This window comes from Takifugu flavidus, chromosome 17 (genome assembly GCF_003711565.1).
Source record: "Takifugu flavidus isolate HTHZ2018 chromosome 17, ASM371156v2, whole genome shotgun sequence".
Lineage (NCBI taxonomy): Eukaryota > Metazoa > Chordata > Actinopteri > Tetraodontiformes > Tetraodontidae > Takifugu > Takifugu flavidus.
The window spans coordinates 11,416,013-11,433,879 of NC_079536.1; the positions used below are offsets into that span (position 1 = coordinate 11,416,013).

Consider the following 17,867-nt stretch of genomic DNA (forward strand, 5'->3'; position numbering starts at 1 on the left):
ATAGTGATCACACAACCAGGCTTCAAGTGAACGGAATCACAGAAGGACAAAAAAATCCTTTAAGCTACAAGTTGTAGCAGACCAGAACTGATAATGGGACGCATTTTCATGCTGATGTATAATTAAGTCCGTGTGTGTGTGTGTGTGTGTTTCTGTGTTTTTGGGCCATAATTTAGGGTCCAGCGACAGAGGCGACACGTCCCGCCAGGTTACCTGTTGTGGCCTCGCTCAGGAATCACCCGCGGACAAAACCGGCGACTTCCCGAGGACTCGGGCGCTCGTAACTCATCTTAGAACAGCCCGGCGACGGAAAATGACTGTTCCAACGTTCCGAGACGCCTCGTTTTCAGCGGAAGAGCTCAGAAACGACCACTGCCGCTCCTCAAGTGTTGCAACCGACGCAAGCGCGTCTGTGGGCTGTCAGGAGGTCCCTGACGAGGGGCCGATCAGGGGTCAGTGGAGGTGATCGCTGACATCACAGAGGCTGAAGGAAGCGGCCGCTGTTAGAGGCGGAACGCGCCAGCAGCTCCGCTGGCGGCAACACGGAGCGCCATGGCCCAATTTCCTGCACTTCACTCTTCCTCCTCTCCGTGGCTCGTTTGCTTTTATCTCTTCTTTGATCTCCCTCCAGATGGTTGATCTTTGGATAAATATAGAAATGGCGTTGGTCACCGAGCTTTCTGTCCGCACGCTGGTTTCCAGGGCAACGCCGGACTCCTGCTTCCTGTTCACGGTTGCCGGGGTCGCGCGCGCACGGTGACCTTTTTGTTTTCCGGCACAATCCTCAGAAAAATGTACAAAAAACGCCACAAGTTCACTCGGCTGCTGTCTGAAGCCTGACATCGTTCCTGCCCGAATCACCATGGCAACAAAGGCTAACTGCATACTGTAAGAGACGTGGGGCTATTCTTTGCTCTGATTGGTTGGTAAAATCAAGGACTTTGCTCATAAATCACGTTCATCAGAGATCAGACGGAATCATTCGGGATCGCCGGCGCCTCTTAGCAACAAAGTTTGACAAAGACGTGTAAACGTTGCGCAACACCCGCCCGCCAGCGGCCGCTTCTCACTGTAAAACCGTTTTGCTGTAATCAGCCAGCAAGAATATCAACATTTGTGCTGTTCTGAAGGCCAGCTGAGGCTGACCAGGGACCAGCTGTTCGCTTCAGGGCCGTGGCGTTCGGCTGGCGGAGGAGCGCCGGCGCGGCAGGTGGCGCCGCTTTCAGACGGCGTTAGCATCAGCTGAGACCAGCACAACCAGATTCTCCCACACTGGTTCTTTCAAAGATCGCAGCTCTTCCCCTCTCCACTGTCTCACTTTGGTTCACTTCCTCACGCCGACTGTGAAAGTTTCGTGTCTGATGCTTTGGCTTTGTTTGTTTGTTTTTACAAGGTCCGATGGCGACGTTAAAGAGTGTCAAATAACGAAGCATGCGGTGGGGAGCAGTTTAGTTAGCGCGCTCATATTAGCATCATTTAGAAGATGACTCTCTGAAAGCGGCTGCCAAAAGCTTCCCTGGAAAAAAACAGAATGCACATTTTCCACAGTTTCCCACCAAACAACAAGATCCCTTATTGTGACGTCGAACCCACCGTTCGATCCATCGACCAGAAGCGAGTCAGCAAACGCGGCTGAGACACTTTCTCGCCGGTTCACAGGAAAACACGTGGAGATTCAGGGAACAGTGGAGGGAAGCATTGCGGGGCTGGAGTGCGTGCACGTGTGCGGTGAGACTGATTAACACACACGCTCGTGGGGCGGGGGCGGAGGGGGGTGGGGGGGGGTAATCCACATAAACGGTAGCCAGTAACCGCCTGATTGGCTCATTCATGTTTGGAAGTCTCTGCCACGGCTCATTAGCCACCATAATACACAATTAGCCTGTTTGGGGAGAGAGACTGGGGGCTGATTAGGATGCGACACCCGTCTGCCTTTTCTCAACATCATTGCTTCTCTCATTTCCTGCGTCGCTCCTGTGGTCCAGCGCTGCCGCTGCTTCCAGAAGAAGCGGGCCGACTGGGCCTGGGCAGGATTCTCAGGCTGAGTTTAACTCCTAAAAAAGTACCGAGATGACAGTTGAGAGCGGTGGTGATTCCATTATTCCTCATTATTCCTTCCTGTCAGCTTTGTTTGTGCGATGCTTCGCCTCTCTGCCTGCTCTCATCCTGAGGAAGGTCAAAGGTAACTTTGCTGTCTGGGTGAATCATATCATCACCTCGGCATCACACCCAGGAAGTATTGGAGACAGTTATAGCACATCGGTGTAGTTTCTCTCTCTCTCACACACACACACACACACACACACACAGGCCCTGTATGTGTTCAAGCCCCCAGGACCTCCCCTAGACCCCCACTAACCTTATACGTAACCTAAAACTAAACCTGAAGACCTTCAATCCGACCTGTAACGTCGTGAGGATCCAGAGAAACATTTGGAGGAAGTCTTAAAAGGGAGCAGAGCGACTCCTTGAGATCAACCGCTGATCATTCGAGAGGATCCTCCTCTCACAGATCCTCCTGGATGAGGTATCCCAGAGCTCCCAGAGTTCCCAGAGCTCCCAGAGCTCCCAGAGCTCCCAGAGTCCCAGAGCTCCCAGAGCTCCCAGAGTTCCCAGAGCTCCCAGAGTTCCCAGAGCTCCTAGAGTTCCCAGAGCTCCCAGAGTTCCCAGCGCTACCTGCTACGTGCTACCTGCTGCTAACATCTGTGGATCAGAACCTCCTCCATCCACCATTGTCTCGGCGCATCTCCATGGCAACGCAGTCGTTAGCTGGCGGAGGATGGCCCAAACCTGACGGGGGGAAAAGCGCAACGGGGGCCATTTTCGGCTAAAACACAAACTCGCTGGAAGGGAAGGAGCCAAGATGTTGGTTTCACTTCCTCTGGGGCCGATTTTAGCGTCTCCCAGCACCGTAACTCCAGCAGCACACGTCCACACGGACCCTCAGCGGGACCGTCTCTCTATTTTCTTGCCTCGGTGGAGGCTTTGATCTTCAGGAGGCTGGTGTTTGTCTCTCAGCGAGGCCTCGCAAAACCTCGGGATTCCCAGATTTATGGAAACACTGGAACTCAGCAAAGGGGTCAAAGGTCACTCCTTCGAAGATACCAACTCCGGGAGCGTTAAAAATGCTGTATTCTTCAAAGACCTCAGCCCCACCAGCAACGGAGGCGAGACGCTTTGATTTGACATCTGGGAACGTGACACCGGCAGCCGTCCTCTCCTGTTTGTGCCTTTGGAGATAATATTCGCTGGCCGTAAATCCGAGCAGCCGGATCGTTACGAGAAGCAACATTTACGGGATGAGTTACAGCGTGAAGACTTCCTGAGTCTGGCCCGGTTCTCACTGCAGCCATTAAATGAAGAGGAAAGCCTGGAAATTCGGGAATGTGCTTTAGCTGCGGGGAGAGTAGAAAAGCAGGAGCCATCCGACGCTGCACAGCAATCAGCAGGATCAGCGAGGAGACGCTGCGCTGCTTTTCTCATCAAACAAAGCTCCATCGACCGGCCCGGAGACGCACAGGGAGTCCCGGCAGCTCGGACAGAGGCTCCGGAGGCTGGTTCACGAGCCTGTTAGCTGAATAAAGGCTGGAGCGGCCGTGGCGATGACTGCGGTTCACACGTCAGAGGCGTTTCACTGCTGACTGGAGCCTCGTCAGGCAAACCCAGGGGGCAGAAACCCACCGCAGGACAAAATAAAGGAGGCTGGCGATTGGGAAGCTGCGGCATTTAGGCGCAGGGTTGGAATTCCAGCTTTAATTGTTGCTTTTTAATTTCTTGATCTAAGATTCTGAAAGCGGAGGGATCCACCCACTCAATCTACCTTCTGATGCAAACAAGGGAAGGGTGAGGAAACCATCATGTTGGCAGATCAAAAACCAAAACGCTTCAAGGAGCAAATGCACGCGTGTTTTCCCGTGACTGAGTGTGTGCTGCTGGATTTCAGGCTACAGATCTGGCCAGCATGTCACATTTATATGGCATAAGTGGGTTAGCATCATTTAGCATACCCCGATGAGCGCCAGGGATCTAATGAACAATTAAATCTGCACTATTTAAATCCCGGCGGATGCTGCACGTTAGTCATGCAGCAGTGCGCCGTCTCATTACAGCCTTTCTCTCTCCTTGCTTTAATTATTCAATATTCCATAAAACAGGGTAGCGTAGCTACAGGAGTTACAGCCTTAGAGCAACAGGAGGGCAAAACGTGACCTTGTGTTTCGTTCTGAAAGGTCATTTTCCCACCCTGCGACCTGACCAACCCTCCATCATTTTGGGTCAGGATTCATCTCCAGAGTCCAGCGATGGTGTAAGATGTTGTGTTAGCGCCGATTCCTGTCATCAGTTTTAGGACTAAGTTCATGTTTTTATTGATTTTTAAAGGCAACGGTAGTAGCTTGATTTACGTAATGGTGGATTTACGGGTGTTTGTTCCTTCTTCCACGCAGCGCTCGATGATCGTGGCCCTTCTTTACACGTATTTTATGAATTCACTTCAGGTACGCTAATATCAGCATCAGCTGGAATCTGACAGATAAAACTTCACTAATTTACACAGTTTAACTTCCTGGAAATGAGATAATGGGCAAGATTAATTATGCAGGTTTAAAGGGTCCTTGAAAGACCTGTGAAGTTGCAGCAGGAGATAAAGGATTCGTGTTGTTTTACACCTTCATCATCATCAAGATTCAGATATGCTGCTTAATTTAGCCGTGTTCTCCTTTATAGAGCGTGTTTATGCAGAGCAATCAGGCTTAATGGAACAAGTTATGCCTCATTAAGTGGGACTAAGACACTTCTTTCCTAATTCAGCTCATTATTCTCCCTTACATTAAATCAAACTGTTTATTTACGTGTTGTTTATCCAAACGACACGTAAATATTCCTGGGCAATGCGGCACAAAGCGACGCTCCCCTGTGAGACGTTAGAGAGAAAACAGCTTCTTCATCTCAGTAACATTCATACGGAGGCTATTATGGGTGCAGAGGACGGGGATTAGCTCTTTGGGGACGCCCCCACTCTGAATGGAAGCAGATCCACCCACTCCACCTCCACCGGAGATAGACCCCCCCCCACCATCCCCAAAGAAGAAGCCGTGAGTGTAGCTGACAATCAGGCAGCGTCTGCATGACAGCCGCCCCTCCTGAAAGATTGAGAAGCATTTAAACGCCTGTCACGGGGACGCCCTTGTTGAAACACCCCCCCACCCCCTACCCCCCGCTTGAAAATGGATCTGAGGGACTTCCTGTCTGCATGCATGTCATGGAGCTTGTTTCCACTGCTGGCAAATACTGGGGGCAGGAAGAGGCGCGAGCCTCGCCTGCGGTGTGGGCCCCCCCGGAGGCGTCAGGAGTCAGCGGCACCAAACGTGTTCTCGTCTTAAACTCCAGAAGGTGCACGATGTCGTTCTAAACGCCTCTTAGCCGCCGCCTTCAATAAACATCCCAATTTTAAAAGGTGAAAAATGTGTGCCAGGAAGTAGGACAGTGAAGGGAGGGGGGGGGTCTGAAGAGCCTCTGTAGCTGCTCAGCCTTTAATCGTGACCGTGGCGTCTCTCGGGTGGCCCCGCACTCAGCAGGGGCCCGTAAACGAGTAACCCCAATACTCCCCAACGCAGTGAGAGTCCTCACAAGTACTGTTAACCTCTCTGCAGGGCTACAGGATATTGTGATTGCGTCTCCACAGGGCTGCCTGCCATGTTGGCCCCCCTCCACGTGAGGCTCCCCTTCAGCTACCGCAGGAGCCCAGAAGCTACAACACATGCACTCGCATTCAAAAATACATTCTGGAGGGCTTGTGCACGTTCAGTGGCCAGAGTCCAGTGACAGGAAGCCTGATAAACGCTGTGACAGAGCAATGCCGGCCGGCTTCAGGAAATCAGAGGAAGTCAACACACATGTGCGCAGGATTAAGACACACACACACACACGGCACGTCAGTGTGACGGCTGGGACCGGAGTGTGAGAGGCACGGGTACGCTGCAGAACTTTCTGTGGGAGTTGAACTTAAATGATCGAACGTGTGCAGAAGAAGCCATGTGGTGGCTCTTTCCACTTCCTGTTTCCTGATGAGTCACTCCCAAGGGTGGAGATGGGGGGAGTGAGTCTGACTACACGCACACACAAACCCCACACACACTTGCAAAAGTCTTCCATTTGCGGGTCACTGCGTTTTGGACCTACACAAATAGTCACGATTGTGGGTTTCTCTTCCCTCGAATCGGGTAAGTCGGATCTCTGACGTCAGAGGAAATCCGTTTACGGATAAACCATTTAAACTGCTGGATGGTTTTCAGGGCGTTGAACGCTGCTCAGGTCTTTCCAAACAACCAAAGCATTAAAAAAACATGTGTTGAACATTCAAAACCAACCCACGCAGCGGACTAGTGTTCCACCGTTCAAACACTCCAAATGTCCTCACAACTGCGGCAACATCCCAGGGGGAACCCAAAGGAGCCCAGCGCGCTCTGGGGAGCTTCTCCGCAACGCCCTTAAACAATCAGAGTCCATCCATCCCGGCGGCTGGTTCTGGCTGAGCAGCCGTCGGAGTCTCCGCGCACGTGTGCGTGCGTTCACGCTCCAGCGGAGCTGCCTGATATGAGATATGTGATGCGGTCAGTCAACGAGGGCCCATGAATTATCCACAGAACGGCTCCAGCGGATTCCTTCGCATTGTTTTAGCCAAAGTGGAGCTCCGGAAAACGCCGGAGATTTGTGCGCAGGAACTAGGTCGGCTTTATCGTTTTCTCTTTTAAAATGTGTCCTTGATCCTCTCCTGATTGTGTTTGTGGAGAAACGGCCATTTTCCTCCTCACCCCTGCAGCATCGGCTGCTAATCCGCAGCGGTCTGAAGAGGCTGCGTTCAGGAACGCCGCTGCCTCCGCTGGCACGTTATTTAGGTTTGAGATGAAAACCGGTGGGAGGAGGAATTCAGCACAAACCCGTCAGGACTACTGAGGCCCTGCAGAACCGAAACAACCCACCTGCACTCTTGATGGCTCAAAACTCTGAGGGTCATCACAAAGCATCGGCTGTCTCGCAGCCAGCGTGACCCCAGGTCACATGTTGCTTGACTCAGAGTTGTTTCAGACCCGCTAACCCCCCCATATCTCATTCCCAGCCTTCATTTATCAGCAGGTGCGTCCACTGTGTCCAGAACCTCAGCGGGACGCCTGGCAGCCGGCGTTTGGGCTGGACGAGGTGATTCTGAGTCACGTTAGACGCATCGAAGCAACTGCTAGCAAACTTTCCCACAGCTGATTGCAACACTGCAGCGCTGGCGTTGTCCTCTCGCAGGAAGAGGATTTATAGAAATAGAAACACACTAGTTCCTCCTCACTGACAGGAAATGTGAAGCTCTGAGCGGGAGGGAGAAGTTCCGAAGTCCACGTCATCAGCACCTTTCAGTCACAGCCAAATAAGCATATAGGGATCATCCCATGTGTTGATCTGGAGCATTGAGCACAGCGCACCTCCGACATCCCCCAGAAGTGAGAGATGGTCCTCAGAGCGAAGTGGAGAAGGACACGGGAGGAGCGGGGGACGATGGGGGGAGGGGGGTTGTCGAGATACACTTCAACCGTTGGTTGGTTGGATCCATCACAGAATCAACAGATCCTCTTCATCCTCTTCCAACCATCCCATCTTTCCTGCTCACCACCAATAAAGGTGGGGGCATCGCGGCGGCGCCATCGGAGCGTGTGAAGGTCCATTAAGCCCTGCGGGAACCCGTCGTTTCGGCCCAATTACAGCTCATCAGAACGCTGCGCTTGGGTTGTTTTAAACTCATTTCTCTTCCAACGGAAGAAAAAGGCTCCATCGAAGTCACACAGCGCTGAACTGGGTTTACGGGGAGGACTGTTCCTCAAAACAAGCGCACACATTAGCGCAAACACTCCTTCGCCTTCGCGCGTCCCGCTCACGCCGCCGCCACAAAGCCTCGACTGATTGCAGACGGGGGAGCTGAACGCAGCTGCGCGGCGGCGCCGGGCCTCACGCTCGTATTCAGACCGTTCCGTAGCTCAGCTCAAACAGGCAGGTGCACGCGCTGCTAGCGGGGAAAATTAGCATTTCCAACAGAAGGCAGAGCGCCGAGGTTACTGTGCACGTGGGTGTGCAACAAATGTGTCGTCACGGCGAGGTTGAAAACCTGCCGGCAGCCTATTTCACCGGAATTCACTGGTGCGTTTTTACCGATGAATCCGCAGTTGCTGAGATCATCGCCCAGGCCGACGCCCAGCATGTGACTGCGCACGGAAGAGCCGCGCTCAGCACTTTTATTCCTGGTTTGCTGATGCTAAACACCAGAACTCCTGGTGAAAGAGAAGTGAGACAGTTAGTCATTCACTCTCAGAGATGATGTGGCAGCATTTAGTGTCATGTGACACTCAGACGGCTGGCGCTCGTGTCACTAAAACCCCCTCAGACATTAAGAATGGAGGAAATTCTGATCTAATTTACTCTTAATGAACTGCTGAACGTGGGAGGAAGATTCTAGCTCTCTCCACAGCTGCCCCACACTAGTAAACACCAGATCACTACGACGCACATCTGGAAACCGCTGACGGAGCCCTGGTATCGGGATGAAGCGCACGTGCTACCGTAGCTTCTGTCTTGCCCTCTAGCCCTCACTACCCTCCAAGACAGATGTGCCAAGCAGATGTTCCTGCGCTGCTCTCAGCGTCGCTCCCGTTCGCTGCTGCGAAGCCACCGTTTGAGTCCACAACGTGCGTGGAGCCGCGTGCACGGCCCGTCAGCGCCCTCAGAGCTGATTAACACGCAGGAATCTGTAGCCTGGAAGGTTGTTTCGCTTTAAAAATGCATGAAGGAGGAGCAGCACGTCACAGACAGCAAGGCTTGATGTTTAATTCAGGAATAATTAAAGATATTTTTTAAAAGCCGGATCCGTAGGTCAGTTCCCCCCCCGTTCTCTCCATTTAAGTTCAGCAGAGCCGGCCTGCCGAGGATGACAGCGAAGGCGCCGTCTAATTTCAGAGATGGGAAATTCACTCGGGGCAACTTTGGGATTCACTCAAGAGTGTCATCAAAGCGTCGCGCTCCAGCAAACGCAAATTAGCGAAGGGAAGCAGCCGGAAAACGCAGCATCGTCAGGACTGGAATTATCTTGTCATCGGGGATGTGACGCATGAAATATGGAACACGCCAAACGCTCCCTCTCGTGTGTAAATCACTCTGATTTTAGAGGCGCGAGGTTGATGGGTTGACGGATGCTATCGTTGGCACCTGGATGCTATCGTTAGCTTAGCCTCGATCCCACAGAATCAGCCTTATCTTTCAATCTTACTTAACATATTTGTTCTAGTTCTGTTTTTAGTGCATGGTGATTTAAGCAGCCGCGTCAATGTTAGCATTTCTAAGCTAATATCAGGAGGTACTTCATTAACTTCAGCTACACCTCCAACAACTGTGGCGCCGCAGAAACGATGGCGAACTCCAGCCGTCTTCATCGCGCCTGTATTTCTCTGCTGTTGCTGATTAAATAAGCCGTTAACATCTTTTACCAGTCGAAGCCTTTGCTAATTGAAAATGTTCCCACGGTTAACCAACTAATCCCTCAACGTTAATTACATTTGCCGAGAACAAAAAAAGCCCATTTGGAGCGCAGCGGACGCTTTCCTTTTTGCCTCCTAAGGGGAGTTTAAGATCACAACTCGCCATCCAGCAGAGAACGAAGCTGCGGTCACTCGTTATCAGTATGGAGGCGTCTTCTGGACTCATGCTGACATGATTTGCAGCTGGAGCCTGTGAGTTCTAATTAAACCTCCTGGGAACTTCATGAGGGCTGTCAAAGACGCGCAGACGCTTTCACCGCGAGCCGCCGCTGAGCGTTTCAAAGGTACCGACCCGAGGCCAGATTTGAACCCTCGTAAAAGCCTGAGCTTTCCTGCCTTTAATGAGAGGCTGTGATTAAAGTTGCTGTGTCATGGCGCTGACTAAAAACCTCCCGTCATACAGAGGAGCTATCTGTGGTGGTCAGCACAATTTGTTGCCTATGCCGTCGTCACGACAACCCGTGAGTGCTGTTCCTCTGCTGGGATTCGGAGTCACTTTGCTGACACTCATCAAAGACATCAAAGCACATTTCGCTAATTTAGCGTCAATGCAGCAAAGAGCGGCGGCGGCATCTCACCTTTCCAAAGTCCCTGACGTCGAAAAGGTCGAAGGACTCAAACAGCTCGCTTTTCCTCATGCCAAACACCTCGGTGCACGCCATCAAGAAGGTCCGGATGTTCTTCAGGCACAGAAACTGCGTTGGAAAGACAAAGAAGGTTCACCCATTAGCAGTGACATCAGAGCCTTTCTGCTCTGACTAATGGAGCCGAGCGGCTCCGGAACCTGGAGGACAACGGCTCTAAAGGACAGACGACGGCGTCTCTTTACACCAAAATGATGCATTTCCCCCCCAAAAAAACCCCAGCGGCGTGTTGCATATTCAGGAGATGGTTTAGCGGCTAGAGCTACGGAGTTGTGCTCTGACAGAATCCTGTCAGATGTTCTACAGGAGGAGGAGGAAGCCCATCACGTGTTGTCCATCTGAGCCTGTGTGCAGAGGTGAATCACGACATTCCTGTTCTCAGCCAGCAGGTAAAGTCAGATTCGGTGACCCCGACAAAAGGGTCACGTCTGCAAAAGCCCAACCTGCCGCAGTGCCTCTGAGCAGCGGCGCGTAAATAAAAACCGGTCAGATCTGGATTTAGAGACGTTCACCTGTGAGCAGCGGAATGCCAACAAGCCTTTAATGCGTATGTGTGTCCAGCTGCTTTGGAGTTGGAAAAGAAGCCCAACATTCCTAATGGAATGAAGCGCTCCATACAGCTGTTCTCCCGACTGAGGTCACCTCCGTCCCCACCGGACCAGTTAAAAGCCGAATCAGACACAGGCGTAAGTTTCATGAGATGAAAACATAGAAACACGTCTGTGTCCTCTGGTTCATTTCCAGTGTCGCTGTGGGACACAGGAAACAGCCTGGAAACAGACTTCCTGGTCTCTTCCCGGTCCCTTCCTGGTCTCTGCCTGCGTGGATCAGCCTTCCTGTAGCCGGTGTGGGATGGGACAGAAGGGGAGCTGGTGGATCAGACAGGGGGCAGGAAGTGACGCTCCGGCACAACGCTGTCGCCATAGCGACGGCCCGGTTCGGACCGGCGGGGATTATTTGAGAAAACACCTTTGCAGCAGACAAAAGAGAAAACGTGAATATTTGCTGTGGCGCGCGGTTAATTCCACATGACTGATGTGTCTTCATGCAGACGGATGCTGGTCCAGAAGCTTTTTAGCCATGAGTATATTATCGAGGAGCGGATTAGCGCCCGGCGGAATCAGTCAACGTTTACTTCATCGTCGACGCCACTGACGCTTGTTCCTGGTTGATAATTACAGGAAACACATTAGTGCTCATGTGGACTCTGATTATCAGGGAGAAGCTTCAGGCTGTGATGGTTTCACCTCCTCACCACAACTGCATTCACAGATGGCTCCATTAAAAAAAGAAGGGCCCCCAGCCAACGATCCGGATCAGAGGGACGCCATAAAGCAGCGCGTGCAGCGCGTGCACGGGTAATATCGAATGTTTACATTTGTACACTTCACTTTCTGTTGTCAGACAAGCGCATCTTGTCTGCCTGGAGTCTGCCGTGCGTCCCCGGGGACCTGGGCTTATTATCTGAGGGAAGCGGATCGGCGCAGCGCTGCCTTCCGTCGAAGGGCTTCGAAGGCGCCGAACCGAAGGCGTTCGAGGGAGAATTTTCTTAACAAGACTGAAGCAGCGCGAGGTGCAGAGCAACTGTTCCACTGGCAGCTTCTCTCCTGCATTAGCGGCTCTCTGGGGCTCAGCAAGTGAATGGCCTAATTCGAGCAAGAGGAAGCGTGTGTGTGTGTGTGTGTGTGTGTGTGTGTGTGTGTGTGTGTTTACACGCACAGTAATGTTCTACTATCATTCGGAATATGACGCTGAACTCATTAGCGTAGAACATCTCTCAGGGTTAGCCTTTTCCAGCTAACATGTGGAACGTGTTGTCGGTTTTGGCAGCGCTCTCTGGACATGCACGCAGCACATTCCTAAAACTGAATGCGGTATTTTATTTCCAGGCATTGTGCAACATGTGCTCGACTGCTGTCACGTGCGTGAACTCGAGCATTATGCTTGCAGAAAAAGGTTTGCTAACAGCTAGCTGGTACAACAAGCACACACGAGGTTTTTCTTAAGAGGAAATGTGTAAAACGATGGTTTATTGAGGCGCAAACTGTCAGAAAGACCTGAGAGTGGAGGTAATTCTCCGTGTTTACACCACCGCCTTCATTAAAGACATCTTTAAAAAGAAAATCTCTGCAACTGTTTACAGTTTTGAGGAAGTGTGTGAATTCAGGTCAGATTACGCTGCAGCACAGCACCGACTCAGTTGTGTCAACAAGTACGGCCTGTAAAAGGCCGAGGTTCCGTCAAGCTTCACACCTAAACGTGCACATCGGCTGCACGGCCTGACACCTGGACGCGGGCCAACGCACACATGCTGATTTAAACGAGCCACGGCTCCGTGTGTGTGTGTGTGTGTGTTCACTAGAGCCATCTCGTCCCCAGCGAACATCAAAGCTCCATAGCAACAAGCGGGCACCTTTTATGGTTGCTGTAGATTGTGCAGCTTTGTGAAACCTTGCTGTTGTTGGTCTCTGACAGGGATTTATTGCAGCCAGAAACCTTTGCTGTGCATCAAATAAGGCCAATCAGATGAAGGAACCTCCGGCTGAGGGGCTGGAGAGCCTGGTTTTGGTGTTTAAAAGCTCGCCGTCCTCCTCGCCGCCTCTGAAAACAGCGCCGCAAAAATCAACACTTGCGCAATATGAACTGGGAAAAGCAAACTGCCCGCACGCCCTTTGGCAGCGCACATTCTGGCAGCGTCGCTGCGTCCGGAGAGGATGACCTCATGCGCACATCTGCTTGGACGCTTCCAGAGGATGACACATCACTACAGAAACCGCCAGGTCACGTCCGTCTGTCACCTGTGTAACGAGGAATCGGGGGGTGGAGCAGAAGTCTGCCCCCCCCCCACTCCTTTCATGGTCTGGGAGTGTTGGAGCGGGCTGCTTGTGAAGCCCCTGCCTTCTGCCTCGCCGCACAACTGGACTGGAAACGGTGTTTCCACGCGCTTTTTCCAGCTAGCTCCGTGACTGCGAATGTGCCCTGCTAGCACGATGACCTCATTATCACCTCTGGAGCGTATCACGTTTCCTCCGAGAGGCCTTCCTGTTTTTTCAGGAGTTCGGCTCGCCCAAACCGCACAAAAATCAATCTCTTCTGTCCTCTCTTGCAAGGAGCCGTGTGGGGTTTTTTTCCCTGAATTCTGTTTGTTATACAGGAGCTAAAACAAGAAATCAAAGCAAAGCTACAAGGTTGGTGGCTTGTGCGTGATGTGAAAGGTGTGATTCATCACAGATCCACAAGGCTCCTCTCTCACTTCTGTAGGGACCCATCACAGCTCTGCAAAGTGATTTACTGCCGCTTTGATTTACAGCTTACAGCTATTTTGGGTTTGCAGCGATCTTCAGCATGATTAATCTACCTAATGTAAACATTCCGTGTTGGCTAATTATGCTAAACGCTTCTCTCTGGCATTAGGAAGTCAGCGCATTTAGGAGTGTCATGTCGCGTTTAAATGGCTAATAACATGCGTTTGATGTGCAAAACCCGAAGCGAGCAGAGAAGCCGCGTGTTCCAGATGCAGAACATCAGCGCTGACGACATCTCGTGTCGCCACAGCGATGGTGAAAAAGCCTTTGCGCGATCCACTGCTTTCCACAGACCTCGGTACGAGTCCCGCCCCCTCCTTCCTCTCTGTACCTCCCCCACAACGTCAGGACATGTCTCAGAAGCGATTTACCATTAAATCCTGGTTTTAACCCCCCCGACCCTCCACAGACAGTCCCGGCTGCTCCACCCCCCCCCCCCCCCCCAACCCCCCACTAGATAAGGGAATTGAATTACAGCATAATGTATGAACCCATTTGGCTACAGAACAGAGGTTATATGGTTTTAGCTCATCTGGGTGTGATTGGCCTTTAAAGAAGGATTAAATACAGTAAGTAAATTAAAGATGGTGGAATTTAGTGCGTGAAAGTCTGTCTCCTGCTCCGTCCTTCCCCTAAATCAAAGCCAGTCATCCATCACGTGCACGCCGCATCGTTTAGAGGATGGCGCCTCTTCAAACGTCCCCTGAGGACAAAGACACAGGGTCAATAATCTGCAAAGAGCGCCGTCCACGGTGTCCGTAGAGAAGCCATGCTCCGGACCGTTGGTGTACGTGCACGCGTGCTCCGACTGTAGAGGCTCACTTCTGGTTCCTCAGTCTTTAATGTTGCAATTTCAGATTTCCACAAAGTCACTCAGAGTCACAGAGTTTAAAGAGAAGGAACGAAAGCCAATCTGGAGAGAAGAAAGAAGAAAAAGGAAGCGCTCCTACGGCCTCAGCTGGTGCGTGAGGCTCTTTGGTGTCCTGATGGACCGCCACACGTGCACACTCTCCTCCGACTATTGTTGCCGACGTTCCCTCAAACCTACGGAGCTTTAACTGATCCATCCGCAGCTCCGCGTCTCCGCCGCTGACGATCCCCTAATAACGATCCTATAGATGCGACCTCTCCTCTAACGTGCGCCACAGCAAGGCCTTCACCGATTGGCTCTCCCTGCACCTTGTTACCTTGGTGATGGAAAAGGAAAGGTCAGCTCCCTTTGTGCGCGGAGGATCGGGAGTGAGGTGCATCATAATCTGGGCTTGTGCAAGTGTTTCATTCTACGTCACAGCCGGCGAGGAGGCGAGCCGTCACCGTGGCGAGAGCGCGCGGAGCCTCGGCGTGACGCGGCGCAGTTGCGCGGCGCCCGCTCCTCAAACGGCGCCCACAGCCGCGTTCGCTCAAGGACAGTCGGGAGTTCACACGGTGCATATTAACAGCGGATGAGACGTGCATAAAATACGAAGAATTAAGCATTTGAAGGTTGTGACGCGTCCAGAAGACCAAAGCTCCGTAGTAACGGGCGACATTCTGAAGGACAGTCCGCCGCTCCGGAGCTCCAACCCGGAGCGTGAGGACGTCCGCCAGCAGGTCTAAACGTACGCCGCAAAGATACAAACGTGTCTTCCTGCACAACAATGGAGTTTAGCTGGACGGGACAATCGCTCGCGGTCCAGGAAGCTCCTGTTTGTTGCCAGGGTTCAAAGGTCGCCCTTCTTGACGGGTGAGCGTCATAAACTGTGATTAAAACTCATATTAGCTTTGCCAGGATGAGAAGAAACATCAGTTCTTTCTGGAGACAAAGGTTCAACCGGCGGACACGCGCTGGAGGCCCAGCTGCGTGTTTACTGGGACGTTTACAGGCCGTGTTTGTTTGTTTATCCGTCAAACGCAACACCGTCAGCTGAAATGTTGCCTTCGGGTGGTCTCGCTGCGTCTGGATTCGCCACCAAAGAACAACGATGTGGGAGATCCCAGCAGACGGAGCGTCATCTCCAGGGCTCCAGGGACACCTTATCTAAGAGTGCACGTGAAGCGGGGGGGGAGCGCCCGTGTGCTGACACCGCCACACGTTTTGCGACACCTCTGGTGACACTTAATTACACAACTCGGGTGCCTGTTGCAGGCTTTCTTCACCTCCTGCGGCCCTGCGAGAGGTCGGCCCGGATCAGGATTTCCCAGCACTCCGGAAAATGGAGCCCGTCTCTGAGCGCTGCTCTCATTCTCCCACGCTCTGTTTCTGTTCATTCTGAGGGCACCTTTGATGCCAGATGTGCTCACAGTGCGAGGCCAGATTCTTCTTCCACATCACAGAGTTCGCTCTCGATCAGGTAACCGTACGTTCAGAGTACGGAGCGTGACAGTAACCCGTGAGCTCACAAATGTGGTCAAATCAAGCTGCACCCGTCAGGAAACGTGACAACGGCCTTTGTGAGACTCTCTCTGACTTCACATCTGTTAAATTTAGACCCGCGTTCAATTCAGAGTGCTTCGTTTCCGCCCGCTCGCAACATCTCGAGGTCTTTGAAGAGCGAAGCGAGGTGCCTTTTTCTCCGAAGAGACGACTTTTCCTCTCACCGGCTCTGACGTCTCGCCGCTGTGGTGTCAGCCCGATCGAGGGCTTGCTTAGTTTCACTTCCTTCCTTCATTTTAGTTCCTGGCTTCCTGTAAACGCTGAAGCTCACAGCTGGTCTGAGCGCCGCCGCCGCCGCCGCCTTCAGGGCCCCTCAGATTATAATCCGGCCTCGTGGAAAACAGCTGTTGTGTGTAGAAGGGGAACGTGTCAAAGGTCGCCGGGGCGTCTCCCACCGCTGCAACTGTTAGCAATTAGCATGCTGAGAAAATCCAAAGAATAGATCTGGAATTATGGGCAGCAGATCTGGCATAATCCTGAGCGCCTCTGCTAGTTTCACTGCGTCAGCTTTGGTGTTTTCGGCTCCACTGAGTCATCAAACACAACCATGACAGCAGTGTTTGATGGGGTGGTACTGGGAAGGCGTAAAATAATGCCGTTCCTCACGTTACAGCAGAAACCAGCCTCTGATGTTTCAGCATCTCTCCAGCTTTCCAAGCGAAGCGTGACCGCAGCGTCTCTCTGACACAAGCGCGGCGGACGGGACGCTCCACGCCCTCGCAGATGCGTCTACGGGGCCTTTGTTGCGCCCGGCCCTGCACCCCCTTTGTCTTTCCATCTCCCCGGTGAGGCGTCCCGTGTGTTTTGGCTGGCCAATGATAACGTAGCTGCCATGAATTATGCAGGGTGAAGAGGAAGCAACTCCACCCTCACTTATGTAAATCGGACTTTAAGGAGAAGGGTGGGGGGGGGGTGACATGAACACAGTTACAAAGGGGAAGCTACCCGCTGTCATCCACCCACTAAACCTTCCAGACGTGGTCCCTGTCTTTCAGGAGTTTTACATAAACTCTGCAGAGGTCCGACTGTTCTGGCAGGAAGAAAAGGTCACATGAACAGGAAGTGATGTGGCAGCTGTAGTTATCTGCAGCAAAACTGAGCCAAAACTTATTAGCTCGAAACTCGTTTCACACTGGTTGCATCATAGCATTTTTTTTTTTTGGCACTTGACCTCTGCGGGATATGATTCACACACGGCGTAGTAACCCGCCGTCAGCGCTGGAGCGGCACTTGTGTAGTAAAAGCTCACACAAGCGTGAAATCACACGTGTGCTGTGGGACCGTGCGTAAGCCTGCTAATGCTAATTCACCTCTGAATAAACGCAACAGTGACTGCGTTAGCCAGCCATCCATGCACGAAACAAACTGGGCCTATAAATAACCCCGTCCACCCGCTGACGGCGGCCCGACGCTGACCTATTGATGCTCCTTATCGGCAATTGCATCGGGAACCCGGACGGCAAATGGGCCAATCAGCTGCTCCTCTTACACGCTGAGCGGTTTTCTCCGAAGTCTGCGCGTAAACAGATACGTGCACGGTGGATTATTATTGCCCCTGATGACATTAGCATCCACTATGGCTTTCTTAAAATGTCCAGTTCACCTGTGCGCTCACACGGAATATCTCAGAAATTAGATCACAAAAGAGCCATAAGCACATTTCATATTGACCGTCCAGCTGTGACATCGACTTTGCGATGTTATTACCCAGGAAACGAGCCTACTCCTGAACCTCCACGGCCTTCATCAGCAGATAAAGGGTCCGCTCGTCCCGCTGTGGCTCTGCAGGCTCAGTAGGTGAGTCCACCTGACCGTGGCGCCCGTCCCAGAGCCAGAGCCACACGTTCACTCCTACGAAGGCGAACATTAATCTGCTCATGCTGTTCTGTTACCGAAGCAGATGGCGCTCTGCACACAGGGCCCACGTGGCCGCACT

The 17,867-nt window shown here is 52.3% G+C and overlaps 1 protein-coding gene across 2 annotated transcripts in view; it reads right to left on the reverse strand.

Annotated features, from left to right (window-relative positions):
• The window catches only part of LOC130513416 (guanine nucleotide exchange factor VAV3), a 42,939-nt gene that overhangs the window by 24,246 nt on the left and 826 nt on the right, over positions 1-17,867 (reverse strand). For both annotated transcript variants that reach the window (XM_057012141.1, XM_057012142.1), the window contains exon 2: positions 10,148-10,264. In XM_057012141.1, the coding sequence (XP_056868121.1) occupies positions 10,148-10,264 (117 nt within the window). The remainder of the gene's footprint in view (positions 1-10,147; positions 10,265-17,867) is intronic.